This window comes from Alligator sinensis, unplaced genomic scaffold (genome assembly GCF_000455745.1).
Source record: "Alligator sinensis unplaced genomic scaffold, ASM45574v1 scaffold942_1, whole genome shotgun sequence".
Classification (NCBI taxonomy): Eukaryota; Metazoa; Chordata; order Crocodylia; family Alligatoridae; genus Alligator; species Alligator sinensis.
The window spans coordinates 295,052-313,575 of record NW_005843153.1 but is presented as its reverse complement, the minus strand read 5'-3'; the positions used below and the strand labels follow the sequence as shown (position 1 = coordinate 313,575).

Genomic DNA, 18,524 nt, shown 5'->3' with positions numbered 1-18,524 from the left:
CTTCCAGCTCCTCTGTCCGCTGAATAGCATCGGTTTCATATTTGGTTCTCCACTGGGCAACTTCACTGTTGGCTTTGGACAAGGAACGTTGCAATTCACCCTTGGCTTCCTGCTCCTCTTCATATTGTTCCCGCAGCAAGTCACAGTCATGGCGAGCAGACTGCAAGCCATGTGCCAGCGCATTCTTGGCCTGGAGAAATGACATAGTCCTAAATATCATGGGGAACATCCTCAAAGGGAGATCTGCCAGGCTGTGGAACGCTACCCGAGAAGAAGGAGCATCAAACTCACTGGATGACAGATTTAACGCTGCAAGTAAGTAAAGGATTCACCATTGAACTGTAGAGAGGGATATTCTGTTGGCAGGCCCAAGCGGTTTACCAAACAGGTTTTTTCCTTCTCTAGTCAATACAGTGCTATGATTTTATAGGAGGTTAAGGGTTCTTCCATACTGCCAGAGACTGGCACCAAAGCCAAGGGCTGTCAGGAGAGTCCTCACCTTTATCTCTTCCTCTAGTTGCCTCTTCAATTCCTCAATCTGTTGGGTAAATGCTTGCTTGCCCCTTGACAGCTGTGAAATCAAAGAATCTTTTTCCTCCACCTGGCGAGAAAATTCACCTGGGAACATTTGCAGATAGAATAAACTTAATAGAAATTGACTGAACATGGAAGATCTGTTTATTACCAGGAATCCTGGTTTTCTGCTGTTGTCCCTCACTCCAAACCTATAGCCCCCCATCCCCACCAGTGCCCTCATTTCTAACCCACAACCCCCTGGCCCTGCTGGTGCCCCTCACTCCCAACCCATAGTCCCCCACCCCCTCCAGCCATCCTGGTGCCACTCATTCCCAACTCACAACCCCCCACTCCATACCTGCCCTGCCAACGGCCCTCAATCCTGATCCACAGTCCCCCAGTCTCCCCAGCCCTGCTGTTGCTCTTCATTCATGAAGCACAGCCCCCTCTCAGAGGGGGCCCTCAGCTACCCCACCCTGACCAGCCCTGTGCGGACTCACACATTTGTGGGGACATGGTTGGGACGGCCTCCAGCAGGAGGTGCATGCAGTGCACCTTAAGTGGAAGTACAAGATGTCACTGGGGCACAATATTCTGCCCCACACCACCAGCTGGGGCTGGGGCTGGGACTGCATTGAAGGAGGGAGGACCAGGGGCATGCTTCACAGCAGCAACATAAAGCAGAGCACAGGGGGTTGTGTCTCTGGTGGCTCTGGTTCATGCAGTTGGCAGCAGAGTGAGTCTGGCCCCAGGGTGGCCTGGAGGGAGGAGAAAGGGATGCCTGTGGCACCCTCTGACCTGTGCAGGGGCTCCTGCCTTGCATCAGGTGACCATGCCATGGCAGTCCCCACTCCCCACCAGCAACGTCTCCTGACCACCCTGCCCCTGTGAGCACAGGCACCAGCCATGGTGCCTCTGGTGAAGCCACATAGCTCCTCACCCCCCTGAAAGAACCTCCCCATCCCCTTGCCCTGCTGGAAGGGCAAGTGCCTCTGGGAGGGCCCTGCTGGCAACAGTACAGAGCTGGGCTCACTGGCAGCACTGAATGCAGCCTCAGACAGGGGCACCTCAGCCCTGGCACCCACACACTTTCCCCCACCACTAGCAGGTACCTCCTCCACCCACACATCCCCGCCACCTACACACACACATATGCCCCCTGGACAGTCCCCAAGACCTAGCCCTCCAACCCCTCTGCCCCTCCATAGATTTACCTGTATCCAGTTTCCAGGGCTTCTCCCACCACCCTACATGTCTGTATGCCGGCCACATGTGTATGTTCATGTGCACATGCACATGGCATGGGCGATGCATAAAGGGTACACGGAGGGGCATGTAACCCCCTCAGACTGGCCACCACCAAAGCCGGCCCTGGCTTCTGCAGATGGTTGCCGCTCGCCACCCAACCTCCATCGCCGCCAACACCACCACCAGCATCTGTGGGCGGTCCCCACTTGCTGCTGGCCCCTCCCCCCCTCCCCACCACCGACACTACCACTGGCGTCTGCGGGTGCTCCCCACTGGCTGCTCAGCACCATGGTGCCCCCCCAATCACAGGAGGCACCAGTTGTTCATGGCACATGGTGCCTTCTGCCTCCAGTTGCCCTCCCCACATTTCCCCCAAGCAGCATCTCACAGGCTGGAACATCGCCAGCCTTCAAAGCGAAACCCACTTTTTTCTCCTATAAAGGAGAAATTTTGAATTTTTCCATGACAAACAGAAAACCCAGATTTCTCTATTACTTTGGAAATAAGTCACTCAGATAGTTCTTGCACAGGAAGCTGAGCTAATTGAATCCAAGTGTTAGCCTGAGGTGTCAGCAGTCATGTGAATGAGCTGTTTTTCAAAGAATGAAATAGCTTTCTAGGGTGGAACCAACATCACTTGCATGTATTTACATTTCTAGTTGAAAACCTGTACGTGACTTACCTGATTCTGTCTGTAAACGTGCTCTTTGAGCACTGAGGTCATTGATTGTTCTCTGGTGCTCCTCCTCCTTGGTCTTAACCTCACTAAGCTGGTCCTCCAGAGTGCGGCACATCTTCTCCAGATTTGCCTACACATAAAATGGACAAAAAGGAAGGTGCAGCTTAAAGTTTGTTGAGTTTGGAGGAAATTCTGTCACATCATATTATTTAATGAGGACACATTATCTTGAATCTGAATAGCATAGCATGATAAAGGTCAAAGGATAACTCAGGGATGTAGTATGGCTGTGGTGAGCTGATGCTGAAGTGGTATATATGTTTCCATTCTCACTCCCCTAGGGCTGCTTCCCCAGTCGTCCCTTAATCCTATTAGTTATGCTACTGAGATAACTTAATTCTCATAGGTTTCTCTGGTGAGGACACCTATAGGGTCAAGTCAATGTCATTTTCTGTTAGAAGTGTCCTATTTTCATGTGACTTGTGCTTTGACAACCCTTAACTGTTTCGCAAGGGTTTTTTCTCTGCTTTGGAATTTTTCTAAAAAGAGGACAGAGGAATTTTATGCAAGAATGTCTACTAAATTCTGTGAGGACGCCTGGAGATATTATTTGTTTTACGCATTATAGAGGGAACTCTCACCACCACCTTTGGCAAGCTTATTAGTATGCAAAGTCAAGAAAATAAAAGGTATGCAAGACCAGGTAGGTTTAAGGTTGCAGGAACATAGGCCACTGATATTCTGCAATAGCTACTTGTTTTGTGCGCTTGTGCCCATATGTTACCAAATAAATATTAATAAGGTTTAATGTTAGTACCAAAATTAACTTTTAAGTCACCAACCAGTATAGGGGTCATCTTTACTACCCTTGAAAAGTAATGGCTGCTAATTTGGTAATAAATGTAATCAAAACCATAAGCTCCTTCATCACATGTCTTCAGGGTTTAGATATCAATACAGGTCATTAAACTGTGTATGCTTTATTCAGGTTAAACTAAAATCAGTCTAATAAAAATATTTAATACTTTCAACCAGCATATATCCTGCTTTGTATAGTTGAACATGATTAAATGTTAATCAAAATATTGTTTTGAAGGTGAAATGGCACTTAAGTTCAAGCCAATGTTATCAAAAGTTGGTCCCATACCTTGGCTTTGGAAACAGTCTCCATGTTGCTAGCCAGGTCATCAATCTCCATCTTCAGCTCACTCTTCTCCTTCTCCAGCTTCTGCTTGACCCGTTGCAGGTTGTCAATTTGCTCCCCGAGCTCGGCTGTGCTGTCAGCATGCTTCTTCCGGAGGGCAGAGGCTGTCGCTTCATGCTGCAGAGTAGCCTCTTCAAGGTCTCGGCGCATCTTCTGGAATTCTGCCTCGCGCTTCTTGTTCATCTCAATCTGAGCTGCTGTTGCCCCACCAGCTTCTTCCAGGCGCTCGCTGATCTCCTCAAGTTCCCTGGAGAGATCAGCCCGCTGCTTCTCTGCTTTTGCCCGAGAGGCTCGTTCTGATTCTATTTCCTCCTCCAGCTCCTCTATACGGGCCTGGAAAGCAATAGGACACACTGAAACCAATGCCTCCTCTTACCTGAACTCCTCCGCACAGCCAGAAGCAAGGCAAATTATGACTTGCCTGGAGCTCCTTGATCTTCTTCTGCAGCTGGATGCCCAGGGCTTGCTCATCCTCAATTTTGCTTTGGAGCTGACTGATTTCAAAGTCTTTCCTTTTCACAAAGCAGAACATGTTAGGGCCCAAACAAACTGCATGCGTCCCTGCCCAAACAGAAGGATGCTCCCCAGAAACCAGACTTACTTTTTCAGCTTTTCATCCAGCTGCTGCTTATCATTTTCTAAATCCATTGTGGATTCCTGGGCCAGCTTCAAGTCTCCTTCAAGTTTCCTCTTTGCTCTTTCCAGGTCCATGCGAAGTTTCTTCTCCTGCTCCAGGGACCCCTCAAGCTAAAGAGAAAAAGGCTGTCAGAGCCCTGCCACTCGGCAGCCAACTTCTTGCCTGTTTCCTTGCCCCATATTTTGCTGTGCTTACGTCATCCACTTGCTGCTCCAGTTTTGTTTTAGCTTTGGTCAATGTGTTCACTTTGTCCTCTTCTGCCTGCAGGTCATCCAGAGTCTGCTGATGGGCCTCTTGGAGGGCTTTCTTTTCTTTTGTCAGCTTGGCAATGCTCTCATCCAGGACTGCCATCTCCTCAGTGAGGTTTTTCACCTTTCAGAAGGCAACACATGTTGTTATAAGAGGCCAAAGCAACAACAAAACACACATCTGTGTGTGCAAAATGGCAGCCATGAGTGGAATGTTGGTTACAGATTCTGGCTTATACCTTGTTTTCTGTGGCATGTTTTTCCTTTTCCACCTTGGCCAAGGTTAACTCAAGGTCATCAATGTCTTTCTTCAGCTCTGAACATTCATCCTCCAGTTTCCTCTTCTTGGCTGTCAGCTCAGCATTCATTTCTTCTTCGTCCTCTGCTCTTTCAGTCACCTCTTTAATTTTAGCTTCAAGCTGGATTTTGGTTTTGATCAGCTGGTCACATCTCTCCTCAGCATCAGCCAGGCCATCAGCTTCCTGTTGGAGGAATATTGGTTTGCTTTTTGTTAGCATTTTCATGATTTCAGCTTAATCTGCCAAGATAACCCAGTAGTTATATTTTAGGTGTGGTAGAAGTAGCTCCTCTATTTCAATAAAACCTATGCGTGAAATTATTTTGGCTAGGAATCACTGGAAGCCTAGGTGGGCTGCTAGCTGACAAGGTGCTGCTCCAATTTGGAGGCACCCAAACCAATGCTTCCCTGAGCCTGCCCAGCCTTTCAGTGCCCCATGCACTCTTCCTAACACCTTCTCTGGCCACTAGCACACCCAGCTTCCCCTGGTGTGCCATGGGGAAGTGGTAGGAGGGTGGCTCGGTGTGCTGGCAGCAGCAGAAGGTGGCAGGGACAGTGCACAGGGTACTGGAATCCCAGGCAGGCTTGGGGAAGTGTTGGATCAGGCACCTCCAAGCTGGAGCAGCACCTGGCCAGCTAGCAGCTTACGCGGGCTTCCAGTGCCCCATGCACCATATGCACTAACTTCTCCCACTGCCAGCAAACCCAGCCACCCTCCTGCCACCTTCTTGCACTGCCCCAGGGGCAAGCCAACCCATTCTCGGGTGGCCCTAGGCATCCTGCCAGCCGCAGAAGCCTGCTGAAGGCAGAAGTGGTGAGGGGCCCAAATCTTTTTTTCTGTGGAGCCTGCCCAGCTCTCCCACAGCCTGGGGGGTGAGTTGACAGCTGCATCATTGCAATTTGCAATATTGCAAACTAAACTACATCGGTATGTAGTTTAGTTTGCAACAATGCAAACTCATTTAAAACCTCCAAAACTCTTTCATATGTAGTGTGATGCCATTAAGCCACACAAGCACCCCGATATTTTATTTTATCCTCTTTTCCTTTGTTTCTTACCACACTATTTTTCATCACTGGCTGCATTTGCATACGGTTTAGAGTGTAATGTGCTAATTTCCTGAAATGTTGTGCATCTAGCAGCTATAACAGATGTCAGTGAAGCAGTTATAAGTTGAGAACAATGGCAGGCTTTAGATCATGAAATCGTTTGAAAAACTGGCTCTAAACTTCTTGTCTCATGGGCTTGTAGCTTTTATATTTCTGTGAAGTGCCTCAGTTACTACTTGTTACTGTATGAATAATACATTTTTCTGAGTTAAATGTGTAGAAGTTTCTTTCTGTCCAGATACATCAAAATGAATATGTTTTAAAATGTCATACTTGGCATTTATTTAATTTATTACTACTTGAGATGTGGAGGACTTGCCATTCTTAAAATAATTTAATTTAGAAATTTAAAAGTTATAGTCACATATATAGCAATACATGTGCAACAAATGGCTATTCTTTATAGCCACCTACTTATGTGTGATGCTAAAGTCTTCATTGGTGCAGTTGTGAATATTTTGCTCAGTATGTTTCAGTCACTATGAACAAAGCAAAAAATATCACTTATTTTCAAAATTTTATCCATTTCATAGTTTGAGGAGTGGAAATGAAATGAAAATACCTTTCTCTAGCCCTATGGTTCTTGCATTCATGACTGTCAGGGGTCCAGATTCGAAGAAGGGGTAGGAAATGCCATTGCTAAACCTATTCTAATACGAGGGATTCAGAGTACTCTTTTGGGAGTATGGAGCTATGGGATAAATCCCCTCCAGGGGAGAAAGGTTTAAAACTCAGGTCTCTTACTTCTTGAGGGGTTTCCTCTAAACATTTGGCCACTGGGCATAATGTGGGCACCAGCTTCACAAGTTGTGAATCATCTATTTTCAGAAACATTTTATGCACATATATTAAAAATTAAAATTGATGTTGTGAATTACCACTGAATGGAGATGCCTAACAGATAGTTAAAAAGCAGTGGGGATTCAGGCTCACTACTTCATATCAGTGTTTCCCAAATGCTATCTTTTAGAAACTCCAGGATTTTTTTGGTGTGTGCTGACCACTCCCCATTCTCTGCAAAGAATACCTGGAAGCATAAACCTACATCTTTTTCAGCTATCTCTGAGGTCTCTCCAAGGACTCTATAGGGGTGCTACACACCTTAAAAAGTAATTTTAAATCTCCTGCCCGGAAAAGGTGCTTATACCTTTTCCAGTTACACGGGCAATGCCTAAGGCTATATGCATACTGAGATCCTCTGTTTGCTTGATTTCTTTTATGCAGACTAATTCATTATAAAGGATTCAAATGTATCAGGGTCCACCCCACCAGTTATCCATCCAAAACAGATCATCACCTAGATAACTATTTTGATGATCATTTAAGTTTGCATCATTATTATTAAGACACAAGGAACATAGAGTCTCCAAGCAACTTGTCTGAATTTGAACAGATGCTGTTTGCAATCCTTTATAATTAGGGACTTACCAAAATAACCATTTTGCAGATTTCATGATGTCTGGCATTGTGAAATTGGGCAATGCTGGCGAAATCTGTGAACTCCATGGGGGGGAGGGGAAGGACTTACTAAAAATAGAATGTGGCAGTCCACAAGAGTGGCAAAGTGGGGAAGGAGGAATGCCCATTTGAAGGGATGCCAGCAAGATGGCTGGTCCCCTTGCTGCTGATTGGCTGTGAGGGGTGCCTGTCATGTGACCCCACCCTTCTCAACAAGTTGGTGGTGAGGGGTGGGGCCTCATGGCAGACACCCTCACAGCCAATCAGTGGTGAGGGGAAGGTCTGTATGATGGGCAGTCCTCGCAGCCAATCAACAGTGAGGAGCAGAGCCACCGGGGCCCCTTAGCCAATCAGAGGCATGGAGTGGGGGAGGGGGCAGGGGAGCTGCCACACTTTGCACTTGAAATGGCTGTCAGGCCCCATGTTATGCCCATGAAACTAGCAGGCAGCCTCCTTGAATTTGGTAGGTCAGTATTTATAATCTGACATGCAGTGTGTTTTTAGTACAAATTAATCTGTAGTTTTTGGGTCTATTCTTAGTGAAATGTATTTGCATCTTTCATGGTTAGATGTCCTTGTACAATACAAGAATCAAATACACTAGCGATACTCACAGATTGCACTTGGAGCTGTAGGTCATTTTTCTCTTGCATCAAGGACACCATTTTCTCCTCTAGTTCCTTCCTTTTTGCTTCAGATTTAGCAAGCTCTTCCTTTGTTTTCTCAAACTCTTCCTTCATGTTGGCCATCTCCTTCTCAGACTCAGCACTCTTCAGCAAGGGTTTGATCTTGAAGTACAGCTTCATCCAGGGCCAGTGCTTGACATTCATGAATGCACGAACATTGTACTGAATACAGAAGATGGACTCCCTGAAATATCATTAAAATATGTATTAAATACTATGTGTATCCTGTATATAGACAAAGCAGGCCAAGCCCAATTAATCTTATTTCAAGGTGACAAATACCTACCGCCTTTCCATCATTTTCTGGAACTCTACTCTCATCAGGAATCCTCGACACATAGCTTGTGTGCGAGTAATCAGCTGTGCCAGTTTGTCATCTCTCATCTCCTCTAGAAGACCCAGCAGGCCAGCTTTGAAGAACACCTAGAGAAATGCAATATTACAGAATGTCACTCTCAGTGGTCATATCTACATGTGTGCCTAACTGTGAAGAAGACTGATTAGCTGCAGAGTAAAACATCACCATCTACACACATGATGCTATTCAGTCGCAGTAAACTAATTAATACTGCCGTAAAATAGTACTCTCAGGGAAAGTGCTATCTTACAGCCGGGTAATTAACTGTGGTTACATGCATATGTAGATGCTGACTATGGGCATAAATTGTGCCTGTCAGCCCAGCCAGCTGGGGTCCAGACTCCTACTTTCCACCTAGCCTGCACTTTTAGCATCCTCATGCTCCAGTCAGCCCCTCCCCTGTCTAATGTCACCACCTGAAGCCCAGGGCTGGCCCACCTGTGGCCCCCAGCCCTGATGTAAGCTGCTCAAATTGTTGCTGCCCCAGGCACATGTGTAGATGCTGTGCCCAGGACTAGTTTACTCCAGCTCAAACTGCTCTGGAGTTTATTGCTTTGAATTAATTGCTGATGTATATGCAGTCAGTCTTTATGAAACATGAACAGTCCATATTAGAACAAATCTGCCTCTGTACCTTGGTGTGTCCAAATTTATACTGTGTAGGGTCAACATCAATGGACCCAAGGAGCTTCTCAGAAGCTTTCTTGCTGTCGATGAATTGTCCTTCTGGGATAGCACTTGCATTTAAAATCCTGTATCTGGGGTGGACAGAGAATATGAAGAAGTTATGTTGCATGCCACCAACTGGTGTTATTGTTAGTATTCTCTTCATATAGAGAAATCCTTAAAACTAAACTTCTTTCCTGTGCACCAGGAGGATATTCCAAGTCCAGAAGAAGCATGTTTTTAGGGCAAGGTGGGGAAGCTTATCCTATCAACTTAGCTATTTGAGATGTAAGGGAGAGGTCTCCTGAGATGTCAGCCTGATACCTTTCACTAGCATTAAGGGTAAAATTTTATCCCACCTTTCACAGACAAGCCTATGAACTTCATATATCTACTGGATACAAAAAAATCATGGACTTAATACAGACATTAGATTTATGACATATTACAGTCTGCCTGACATCTGACACACCAGGTAACCTACTTCAAGCTGATCACTTGCAGTCCTTCACACATTTACCTCCCTTTTCCTCTCCCCTCCTATCTCTACCCTTTGTCTTCCAAACGTCCACTCATTTGCACTTTCACAGACTTCTTGTTATAGTTCTTTTCTACCTTGTAGAACACATAACAGCTGCAAAGTCTCCCAATGCCTGAAAAAGGGTGCTTGTCTGAAAGTTTGCAAAGAAATATTTCCAGCTATTTAGTTGGTCTAATAAAAGATATCACATGTACCCAGAGAACCTTGCCTGCCTATCCCAAAGTCAAGAACTTTGTGTGCAAAAATGATTCCAGCTAATAGTAAGAGGGGAGAGAGAGTGTTATTTTCTCAAAGCAGAAGAAGAGCATAATGTACTAGTTCAGTCTAACCATGCTTTTTGAGCAGTACTAGTCACTATTTCCAAGTATATCCACTTTATCTAGATGTATAAGATGTAAAATCCTTGGAGTCACTGACCATGTCCATGCCACTGCTTTGGATTGCCCCCAAAACCCTCATTCTGTGCTCCCAATGAAAAGCCATCAAAGTGTGCTCTGGACTCCAGAAGTTTAGTGCTAAATTTCTTTCAGTCTCTTTTATGAAGTGAAGATGTGCAGGGTGGTGATTTCTTATAATACCGTGTTTACTTGATTATGAGGTTTTTTTCCACTCATTTTACATGGGGGGAAGCCTCAGCTTATGATCGCATATGACTTACCTGAAATCACAAAATGCACAGAGGATGGGAAGGTTAGTGAGGAGGTATTGTGGTCAGGCACCTAGCACATGGCCAGGCAGCAGACTGTACCTGGGTGCTTTCAACCTGTAGGGTTCGTGGCTGCCCAGTTCAGGGTCATTCCAAGCTGCTGCCTGCCAGCGTGTGCCAACTTGCTTTGGCACCCTCTGGCTGGCAACTGCAAACACTGCTCAAAATGACCTAGCAGACACCAGCCAGGTACTCTCTCTGCAGCATGGGGTTCCTGGCTAACATATGCTGAATTGCTATGAGCTGCTGCTCAAGGAGCAGATGCTGGAACAACTTGTCACATGCTGGCAGCCTGTTATTGTTTTCAGATTTGCTCCCCACTTCCATGTGCTCAGGGAGAGCAGGGTCTAATGGTAAGGAGAGGGGTAAGGGGCTAGCAGGGGAAAAAGTTGGGGGATGTAGAGAGCAAAGTGCTACCTATCTCCTCCCAGACTTATTGTCCCTTCTGTAGCAGTGGAAGGGGGGCAAATTCAAAACAAACCTCCCATAATTTGATTTTACATCTGGAAAATTACAACAAATATATAAATGTTCCATATATAGAATCTAATTATTGGGTGTCATCTTCTATTCAATAAAGATTATAATCAGGGCCATCTTCCATTCAAGAAATTGGGTAAATAAGCAGTATCATAAGAATGGGTGGATAAGCAGAGCATGAGCTCCAGACACTGCCTAAAAGGGGACTCAGAAGGGAGCTACTGGGACACTTCACCTTCTTGCCCCCTTGTCATTCTTCCCTCCCTCTTCTGCCCTTTGCATTTTCCTGAAGTAGCTTCAGCTAGTAGCAGGGGACAGCAGTGCAGCAAAGCAGCAACACACAAGTGTATGTGCATGAGGGGTGTTTTGGGAAATGTAATTTCTGCTGCTGGGAGGACGTGCCACCATCAACTTTTATTTCTGCCAAAATATTGTTGTTTTGGCTGTTCAACATACATGTTGATAATCCCAAAAGGAAGTGACATCTCCAAGAGCAGAAACTGCTTGTGGCTGCTACAGTACCATGCACTGCTGCTGTTGCACTGCCATTCTCACAGCCTGCTGTAACAGAAAGGGCAGGATGCTGTGGGGGGAGGCATGGGGGACTGCCCAGGGCACTTTACTGGCCAGTTACACCTCTGTAGATAAGAAATACAAACAATTCAAATGGGGTAGAGGAATCTGACCTCTGCTTAAAGTCTCCATAAATGATTCTGCTGGGGAAGCCTTTCCTGCAAATTCTGATCCCTTCCAGCACGCCGTTACACCGCAGCTGGTGCAGCACCAGTTCATGTTCCATGGCACCTTAACAAAACCAAGCAGGAATCAGTATCTTACTGTATAGCACAGAGGAGCTACATCACACTAGCATCTCTTTGTACTGGAGCTTCTTACCAGGTGTTTTTGTTTCATTGGGAATGAGGCATCGTACAAAATGAGGATGAGTGCTTCTCAGATTGGACATCAGCTTGTTTAAGTTCTCCTGTGAGACCATAAGAAAAAGTTCATATTAACCAATGTTACCTCTGCAAATGCATTGCTAGATACAGTACAATCATGGTAGCAAACAGCTCAGCAGTGTTTGAAATTCAGACAAATTAGCTGTCAGATCATTTTAGCAGGAGCCAATATTAAGCTCCCTCTTTTGAGGATTATGAACTTTAGTATATCATTTCAACTTATTAATAAAAAATGCTCTACTAAGCCAGTACAGAATGGCTGCCACAGGGGACAGAAAGTCACCTGTAGTTGCTGAAATAGAAGATATCTTCAAAATGATGCAAGTAAAATGGCAGAAATGTATCCGGATATTTTTTTAAGAAACTGGGCAAGTAGGTACAACATGGGCTTGGGTGGAGGGTTTGGGCTTGTTTCTCCACTACCCACCACTTTGAATAGTCATTTGCACCTAAGCAAAAGGTATGCACTGTAGGTATCAGACACTAGCAGTGATGTAAAACTGTGATGGATTCTGATTTAGAGCATTGTACACCCAGCTTTACACTTCTTTGTACTTGTGCGTAGTGGCACAGAGGATGAAAGGCAAAGGAGAGTTAGGGCCCTTAACAGATGGCAGAAAGAAGTGGCAGGGGCCTGAAAAATCATTTCTGAAAGGGGCTGTAGGGGAGGGGCATTTTTAGCTTCAACATATACACTGGTTTTGTTTGTAGCATTTCTGACATCAGTCTCAGAGAGGAGAGAGCCTTTGTCTGTAGGGGCTTGTCTAATTAGCCAGTATGCTCAATGGCTCAATGGCCACATCCACACAAGACACTGATAATGCAGTCATTACTGAACAGTCATTTAGTATTTGTGTAAACAAATACTAAATGACTGAGCAGTAACTGACATTACTAAGCAGTAGTGCCAATGAATGGCTTTTCTGTGATGGTGAATGCACAGTAGGTCAAGACTACTGTGTTGTAATGTCACATTAGTTTTTGTTATGCAGTGCTACTGCGTAGTAGTCTCAGGCTACTGAACAAAAAGGCTGTGAGAAGCTTCAGTTACTGATTTGATTCGGCAGAGATTTGGCCCGATTCGATGGCTGAATCTCTGAATCCGAATTGAATCAGGTGACCCTTTAATCTCTCCTAATCAAATCTGATCCCTCCACATCGATTCAGAGAGATTCGGAGAGATTCGATGATTTGGACAGCTTTAAGTGTTTTTTCTACATATCAGGTGCCAGGCGGCTCGTCAATGCTATGATGCTGGGGTGGATGAAGGGTCCCACAGGAGCACCGGGGGGGAGGCGGGGGGTGCCGCACGCTTGGCAGCAGACACGGAAGTGGACCAGAAGCACTTCCAGTCCACAGAGGAGTGTGAGGGGGGGCCCCCTGTGCCCCCCAGCTCAGTGACTGGTGCCTCCTGGGTCTAGGGAGGCACCTAGGGTCCCCCCATGGCCAATTGCTGAGCTGGGGGTAATGGAGGGGGGGGGCCCTCACATGCTCAGTGGCAAACCCAGAAGTGGACCGGAAGTACTTCTGTGGGACGCTCCATCTACCCCACCACTGTAGAGTTCATGAGCCACACCTGGTACCTCGAGGTATGTAGAAAAAACATTTAAAGCTGTTTCTATGTCCAAATTCAATGTCCAATGATCTGAATCAGGAAATCAAATCACTGTCCCCGATTCAGGCCAAATCCGAATCAAATACAGCCCGTTTTACACACCCCTACTGCACAGTGTCTTGTGTAGACGCGGCCAATGTGAATTTTACTGTAGTTTTGTTATGTTATGGACATGAGCTTTTTACATCACTGGCTTCTCTCTAGAAAACCCGTTTTTCAGAGTTAAAGTCACTTTCCTCACTTTCTTCTCAAGAAAAAAATGATTTATAATGAACACTTTACTATACCCTGAAAAGAGCAGAGACCGTCTGGAAAGAGGAACCCTTCTTCTTGCCGCCCTTCTTGCCACCACCACCCTCTAAACAAGACAAAAAAAGATGCTATTAAAGTCTGCAGAACTCTTGTCTTATTTGTTTTCTAAAAGGAAACAAAGATGAGGAGAAGAACAAGGTCAAATGCCTGGAAGTGGCAGTTAGGAGTATTCAAATGGGATATCAAGTTAAGATACATTTCTAGGGATATGCTGTAATCCAACTACAACTTAAACAGTTCAGTTTTGGTTCCTTATGTAGTATGCAGAATAATTTTGCCCACTGCAGGAATTGCTGGAATCAGCCCAATGGCCTATGTTAATAGCCACAAAATCCCTTCTGGCCTTAAGGTTGATGCATCTATGAAGACATACATAGTACATTTTAAAACTTGACCTATTTCTCAATTTTACAGGAAGCATCTGCTATGAATCAGTTAAAATACTGGTTTTACAGAAATTACTACCTTCTGCTCCACCAAAAGAGGCAAAGAGCAGAGCCAGTGTTTTCAATGATGATTTCTGGTACAGCGCAATGACAGTTTCATTCAGGGGGTCCTTGTTCTTCTCAAGCCAGCCAGTGATGTTGTAGTCCACAGTGCCTGCGTAGTGCACCAGGGAGAAGTGGGCCTCAGCCTTTCCTTTGGCAGGCTTCGGTTTCTGGAAGTTGTTGGACTTGCCCAGATGCTGATCGTAGAGCTTGTTCTTGAAGGAAGCGTCAGTTGCCTTGGGGAACATGCACTCCTCTTCCAGGATGGAGAAAATGCCCATGGGCTGAAAAGAACAACAAAACACAAAGAGAACGCAATAAAGAAAGAGCAGAAAAGACAGATGGATTATAAACCACTTTCCTTAATGGGAAAAAATCACCGTATCTTTGTCTGGTTAAAAAGCAGTTTATATTTCAAAGGAATGCTTGAGTCTGGAAGGGGGCTTTTCAACCTTGAAGTCTGATCTTATGCATTTATAGGAAACCATTTGTCTAAAAGAGTCCTAAAAATTATCCACTCTAACTCATCACACACCACAGCTGCAAAGCATGCTGTGAGCCCAAAACAAGAAACTAACCACTAACATGTGTCCCTAAAAAAAAGCCACGGAGACAAAAACAGCACCACTGCACTGCCTCTGCAATGACAGAGAAGCAATTTAATTAATACATGCTCAGTAGATCATAAAAGGAGGAGCATACCTCTCAATGCAGAGAAAGGGGAAGAAATACTCCTTGCCAATCTGATGGAGAGGGAAATTCCTTTCTGACCCTAATTCTGGGGAATGTTTTGCTTGTGAACAGAAGAGTAAGGTACTCAAGTCATCTCTCTGAGTTTTCTAAGCACTGGTAAGACACCAGGTCACTGTAATCAAAACTCTTATCTGAGGGGAAATATCTGAGAAGCCAAAAAGCATTCAGGAGGATAGAAAATATTCTTGACCCCAACAGACAACCAGAATACACCCTGAAACATGGGATTACTAGACTGTTGGCAAAGAGAGATACTGGTATCCCTTTGCCCTCCCATGCAGACAACAAATCCTCGAATCCATATATTCAAACAACAGATAACTGAACTTAGAACCCTCTATCCCATTATGCTGTTTTTTCCAATGAGTTCAACAAGTTCTATTTTGAAGCAATTGAAGTTCTTTGAAAGAATCTTCTATAAAACCCCCAAAATTTAGACAAATTATATTGATAGATTTCCATCTTTGTTTGCAACAGTTAGAGATGCATGAAAAATTTACAAAAATATATTAACAAAATAGTATATTTCAAAAAAATATTTTTCAATTCATTTAAAAAATTCATTTAATATTTTCAGTCAACCCTAGAAACATTGATGACTCATGAAAAATAATTTTATTTGTGATAAAAAGATTTAAAGGTGAAAGAATATAGAATATTCAGGCATGCAATGAGCTTGCAAACTATTAAACTGACTTACTGAAGATGCAGCTATAAGTGAATTACTATTCTGGAAGTGGTGTATTATAAAAAGCTATGTTCCCTGTACACAACGTTATACACTTGCTCTGATCTTCATGGCTCAAGATACCATGTGGAGAAAATAAAGTATGATGGTGAAGTCTCCTATCAGTTATATCATGCTGAGATGTAGTGTCCTGGTATAGGACTTAATGCCAAAACTACAACAATTACATTACGAATGTTCAGCAAATCAGTTTCCTCTGTACATACTGTGCAGTTGGTACTAAGCAGTCATTTAGTACTTGCCACAGTCCCAGCAGCACATGAGTTGTTTCTGACCCTACTGTGCAGTAGCAATGACCTACTTTGCAGTAGCTCGTTGCTACTGTGCAGTAGCAGCGGCATCACGGTTAGTGCCCACTGATGCTACATTGCATAGAGATGAGCTATGTCACTGTAGCTCATTACTACAGTGATGTAGCGTCTCATGTAAGATGCACCCAGGGAGAAGGAAGTCAAAATGAGTAGTAAGTAATACAATATGAAAACTCTTACTTTACAACAGCTTAGCTGTGCTATCAGGTATACTATGTCACTATGGTATAAGGGGAGCTGTGCTCCCCTTATACCATAGTGACATTCATTTCATGGTGCTTGTACAATTAACAAATCAAGGGACAAAAAATATACTTCTTTTTCAAGGATTAGTTCTGTCTTTCTTTCCTTAGAAGAATTACATGTTTTAATTATGCAAAGAATGTATTTTGATATACAAGTACCAGCTTTTTGAGTTGGGCTCGTTCAAATGCAAGATGTTTCAAGACTCTTAAAGAGTCCAGCTCTAAGGCAAAGTATTCCTTCCCACAAAGGGAAGGAAGAAAAAGCAGCATTGCTCCAAGAAGAAGGAGCAAGGGTGATATCATAAAGCTGTGTGGCCACCTTAACTGAAAACATAATATATTATGGGTCAAGAAATGTATGGACCTGAGCATAGTCCATAAGATCATAGCTGCTAAAGAATTTTTGAATACTTAAGGCATACCTTCTCAATGAGCTCAATGCAGGCGGCCAAATCCATCCCAAAGTCAATGAATTCCCATTCAATCCCTTCCTTCTTGTACTCCTCCTGCTCCAGCACAAACATGTGGTGGTTGAAAAACTGTTGCAGTTTCTCGTTGGTGAAGTTGATGCACAGCTGCTCCAAGCTGTTGTACTGCACAAACATAATGGTAGGGGTTAGTCTGAATATGCATATTAACAAGTGAGATATGAAGAGTAACACTAATTTTAAAGCACATTCTGGAATAGTTTGAGTGTACTTCTTTAGGACCAGCCTAATGTTTGGGAATTTCTATCCTCAGTTCTGCCAGGATAATTTTGCATTGTGTTTCTGAGCTCTGGAACCCAGGCTGCTTGAGGATTTCTCGGATTTTGGTCTCAGTCCTGACCAATGATTTGAGTCAGGATTTACCAGTTTCTCTGACCCATCAGAGCTCTAGATAAGCATATTCTAAACTGGGGGTCCATGACCCGCTGTGGGGCCACAGGCCTGTCCCAGCCTGGCATGGGGAGGAGCTGCCTCAGCCCCCTGGGGCTAAGACGAATCCCAAAGAAGGGGCAGGGTTCAGCCTACCCTGCTTGGCCCCACAGCCTCCATCTTGTGGGTAGCACTGTAGGTGGGTGGGCAAGGCTCCACATTGCTGCTGCTGAAGTGAGGAAGGGCCCGGGGCGCTGAACCCCACCTGCTGCACCCAGGGCCATGCAGGAGGGGATAGGGAGCTGAGCAGTTGTTGTGGCACAGGTGGACTGTGGACTTTTTTATAGCATGCTCAGGGGAACCTCAGGAAGAAAAGGGTTGAGAACCCTTGCTTTAGATTATACAGCATTCCTAGGCCCAGGAATTCACTACCAAGGCTGCCAGAGCATCAATCCAGCCTCTTAAAAAAAACCCAAACAAATCTCCAAGTTCTTTCCCAAGAGGCTGCTATCAAACCCCTGCTCCTTACATCAAAGATCTCAAAGCCAGCAATGTCTAGCACACCAATGAAGTACTGTCTGGCCTGCTTCGTATCCAGCTGCTGGTTGATACGAACGACCATCCACAAGAACATCTTCTCATATACAGCCTTTGCCAGAGCACCAACTGAATTGTGCACCTAGCCAATGGAAGAAAGACTGGAGTTATCAAACAAATCAGCAGAAGCAGCAGGTGTGTTAATTCAAACCATGAGTTCTAAATTCTCCATTGTTTGTTACCTGCTGCACTGTTTGACCTTTGGTCACATACTCATTCCCGACCTTGACTCGGGGGTAACAAAGGGCTTTTAGCAGGTCAGCTGAGTTTAGACCCATCAAATAGGCAGCCTTGTCAGCAACTAGGCAGAGGAATAATTCATTAGCTCACATATGGCTATTTTTTTTTACTTTCAACATCTAGAACAGGGAAAAATGCACTCCATCAGAAACCACATTCAGTAGATACCCAACAATTATGGAGTTTTAGAGCTTCCTTTTTTCTGACTTTTCTTTAAATTTCTCTCTATTAAGAGAGATTGCACATTTGCTTAATGTGTGAAAAAGCAGTTACTCAGCCACATAGCACAAAGCTTGCAACTCTTGAAAATGCAAAGTGGATGTGCAGGCATCCTCATGGTGTGTACTTGCCAGCCAGAGTGAAGCCTAAGGTGCATGTTCCCTAGTCCGGCCAAACATAAGTACCAAAATTGTAGCTAGGCAAAACCCTGTAACTTTTTTCCCCCAGCTATAATTACAGATCTTAATCAGGTATGCACGTGTGAACTCATACCTACCAGGCCTGAGTGCAGCTCATTGTGCATGCTCATGTTTGCAAATCTATGCGGTATATGCAATAATGCAA

The 18,524-nt window shown here is 44.7% G+C and overlaps 1 protein-coding gene across 1 annotated transcript in view; it reads right to left on the bottom strand.

Moving 5' to 3' along the window:
- Positions 1-4: 4 nt before the first annotated feature.
- LOC102373694 (myosin-1B-like) overlaps positions 5-18,524 on the bottom strand; it is a gene marked incomplete at its 3' end in the record, with an annotated part of 31,429 nt that continues 12,909 nt past the window's right edge. The window contains exons 9-26 of the mRNA XM_006037644.3: positions 17,903-18,021; positions 17,653-17,802; positions 16,689-16,859; positions 14,187-14,493; positions 13,697-13,767; positions 11,730-11,817; positions 11,522-11,639; positions 9,077-9,200; positions 8,371-8,507; positions 8,013-8,268; positions 4,772-5,014; positions 4,480-4,656; positions 4,249-4,394; positions 4,069-4,159; positions 3,591-3,980; positions 2,447-2,573; positions 500-618; positions 5-190 (exon numbers count right to left, since the gene is read on the bottom strand). Of these exons, the coding sequence (XP_006037706.1) occupies positions 5-190; positions 500-618; positions 2,447-2,573; positions 3,591-3,980; positions 4,069-4,159; positions 4,249-4,394; positions 4,480-4,656; positions 4,772-5,014; positions 8,013-8,268; positions 8,371-8,507; positions 9,077-9,200; positions 11,522-11,639; positions 11,730-11,817; positions 13,697-13,767; positions 14,187-14,493; positions 16,689-16,859; positions 17,653-17,802; positions 17,903-18,021 (3,020 nt within the window). The remainder of the gene's footprint in view (positions 191-499; positions 619-2,446; positions 2,574-3,590; positions 3,981-4,068; positions 4,160-4,248; positions 4,395-4,479; positions 4,657-4,771; positions 5,015-8,012; positions 8,269-8,370; positions 8,508-9,076; positions 9,201-11,521; positions 11,640-11,729; positions 11,818-13,696; positions 13,768-14,186; positions 14,494-16,688; positions 16,860-17,652; positions 17,803-17,902; positions 18,022-18,524) is intronic.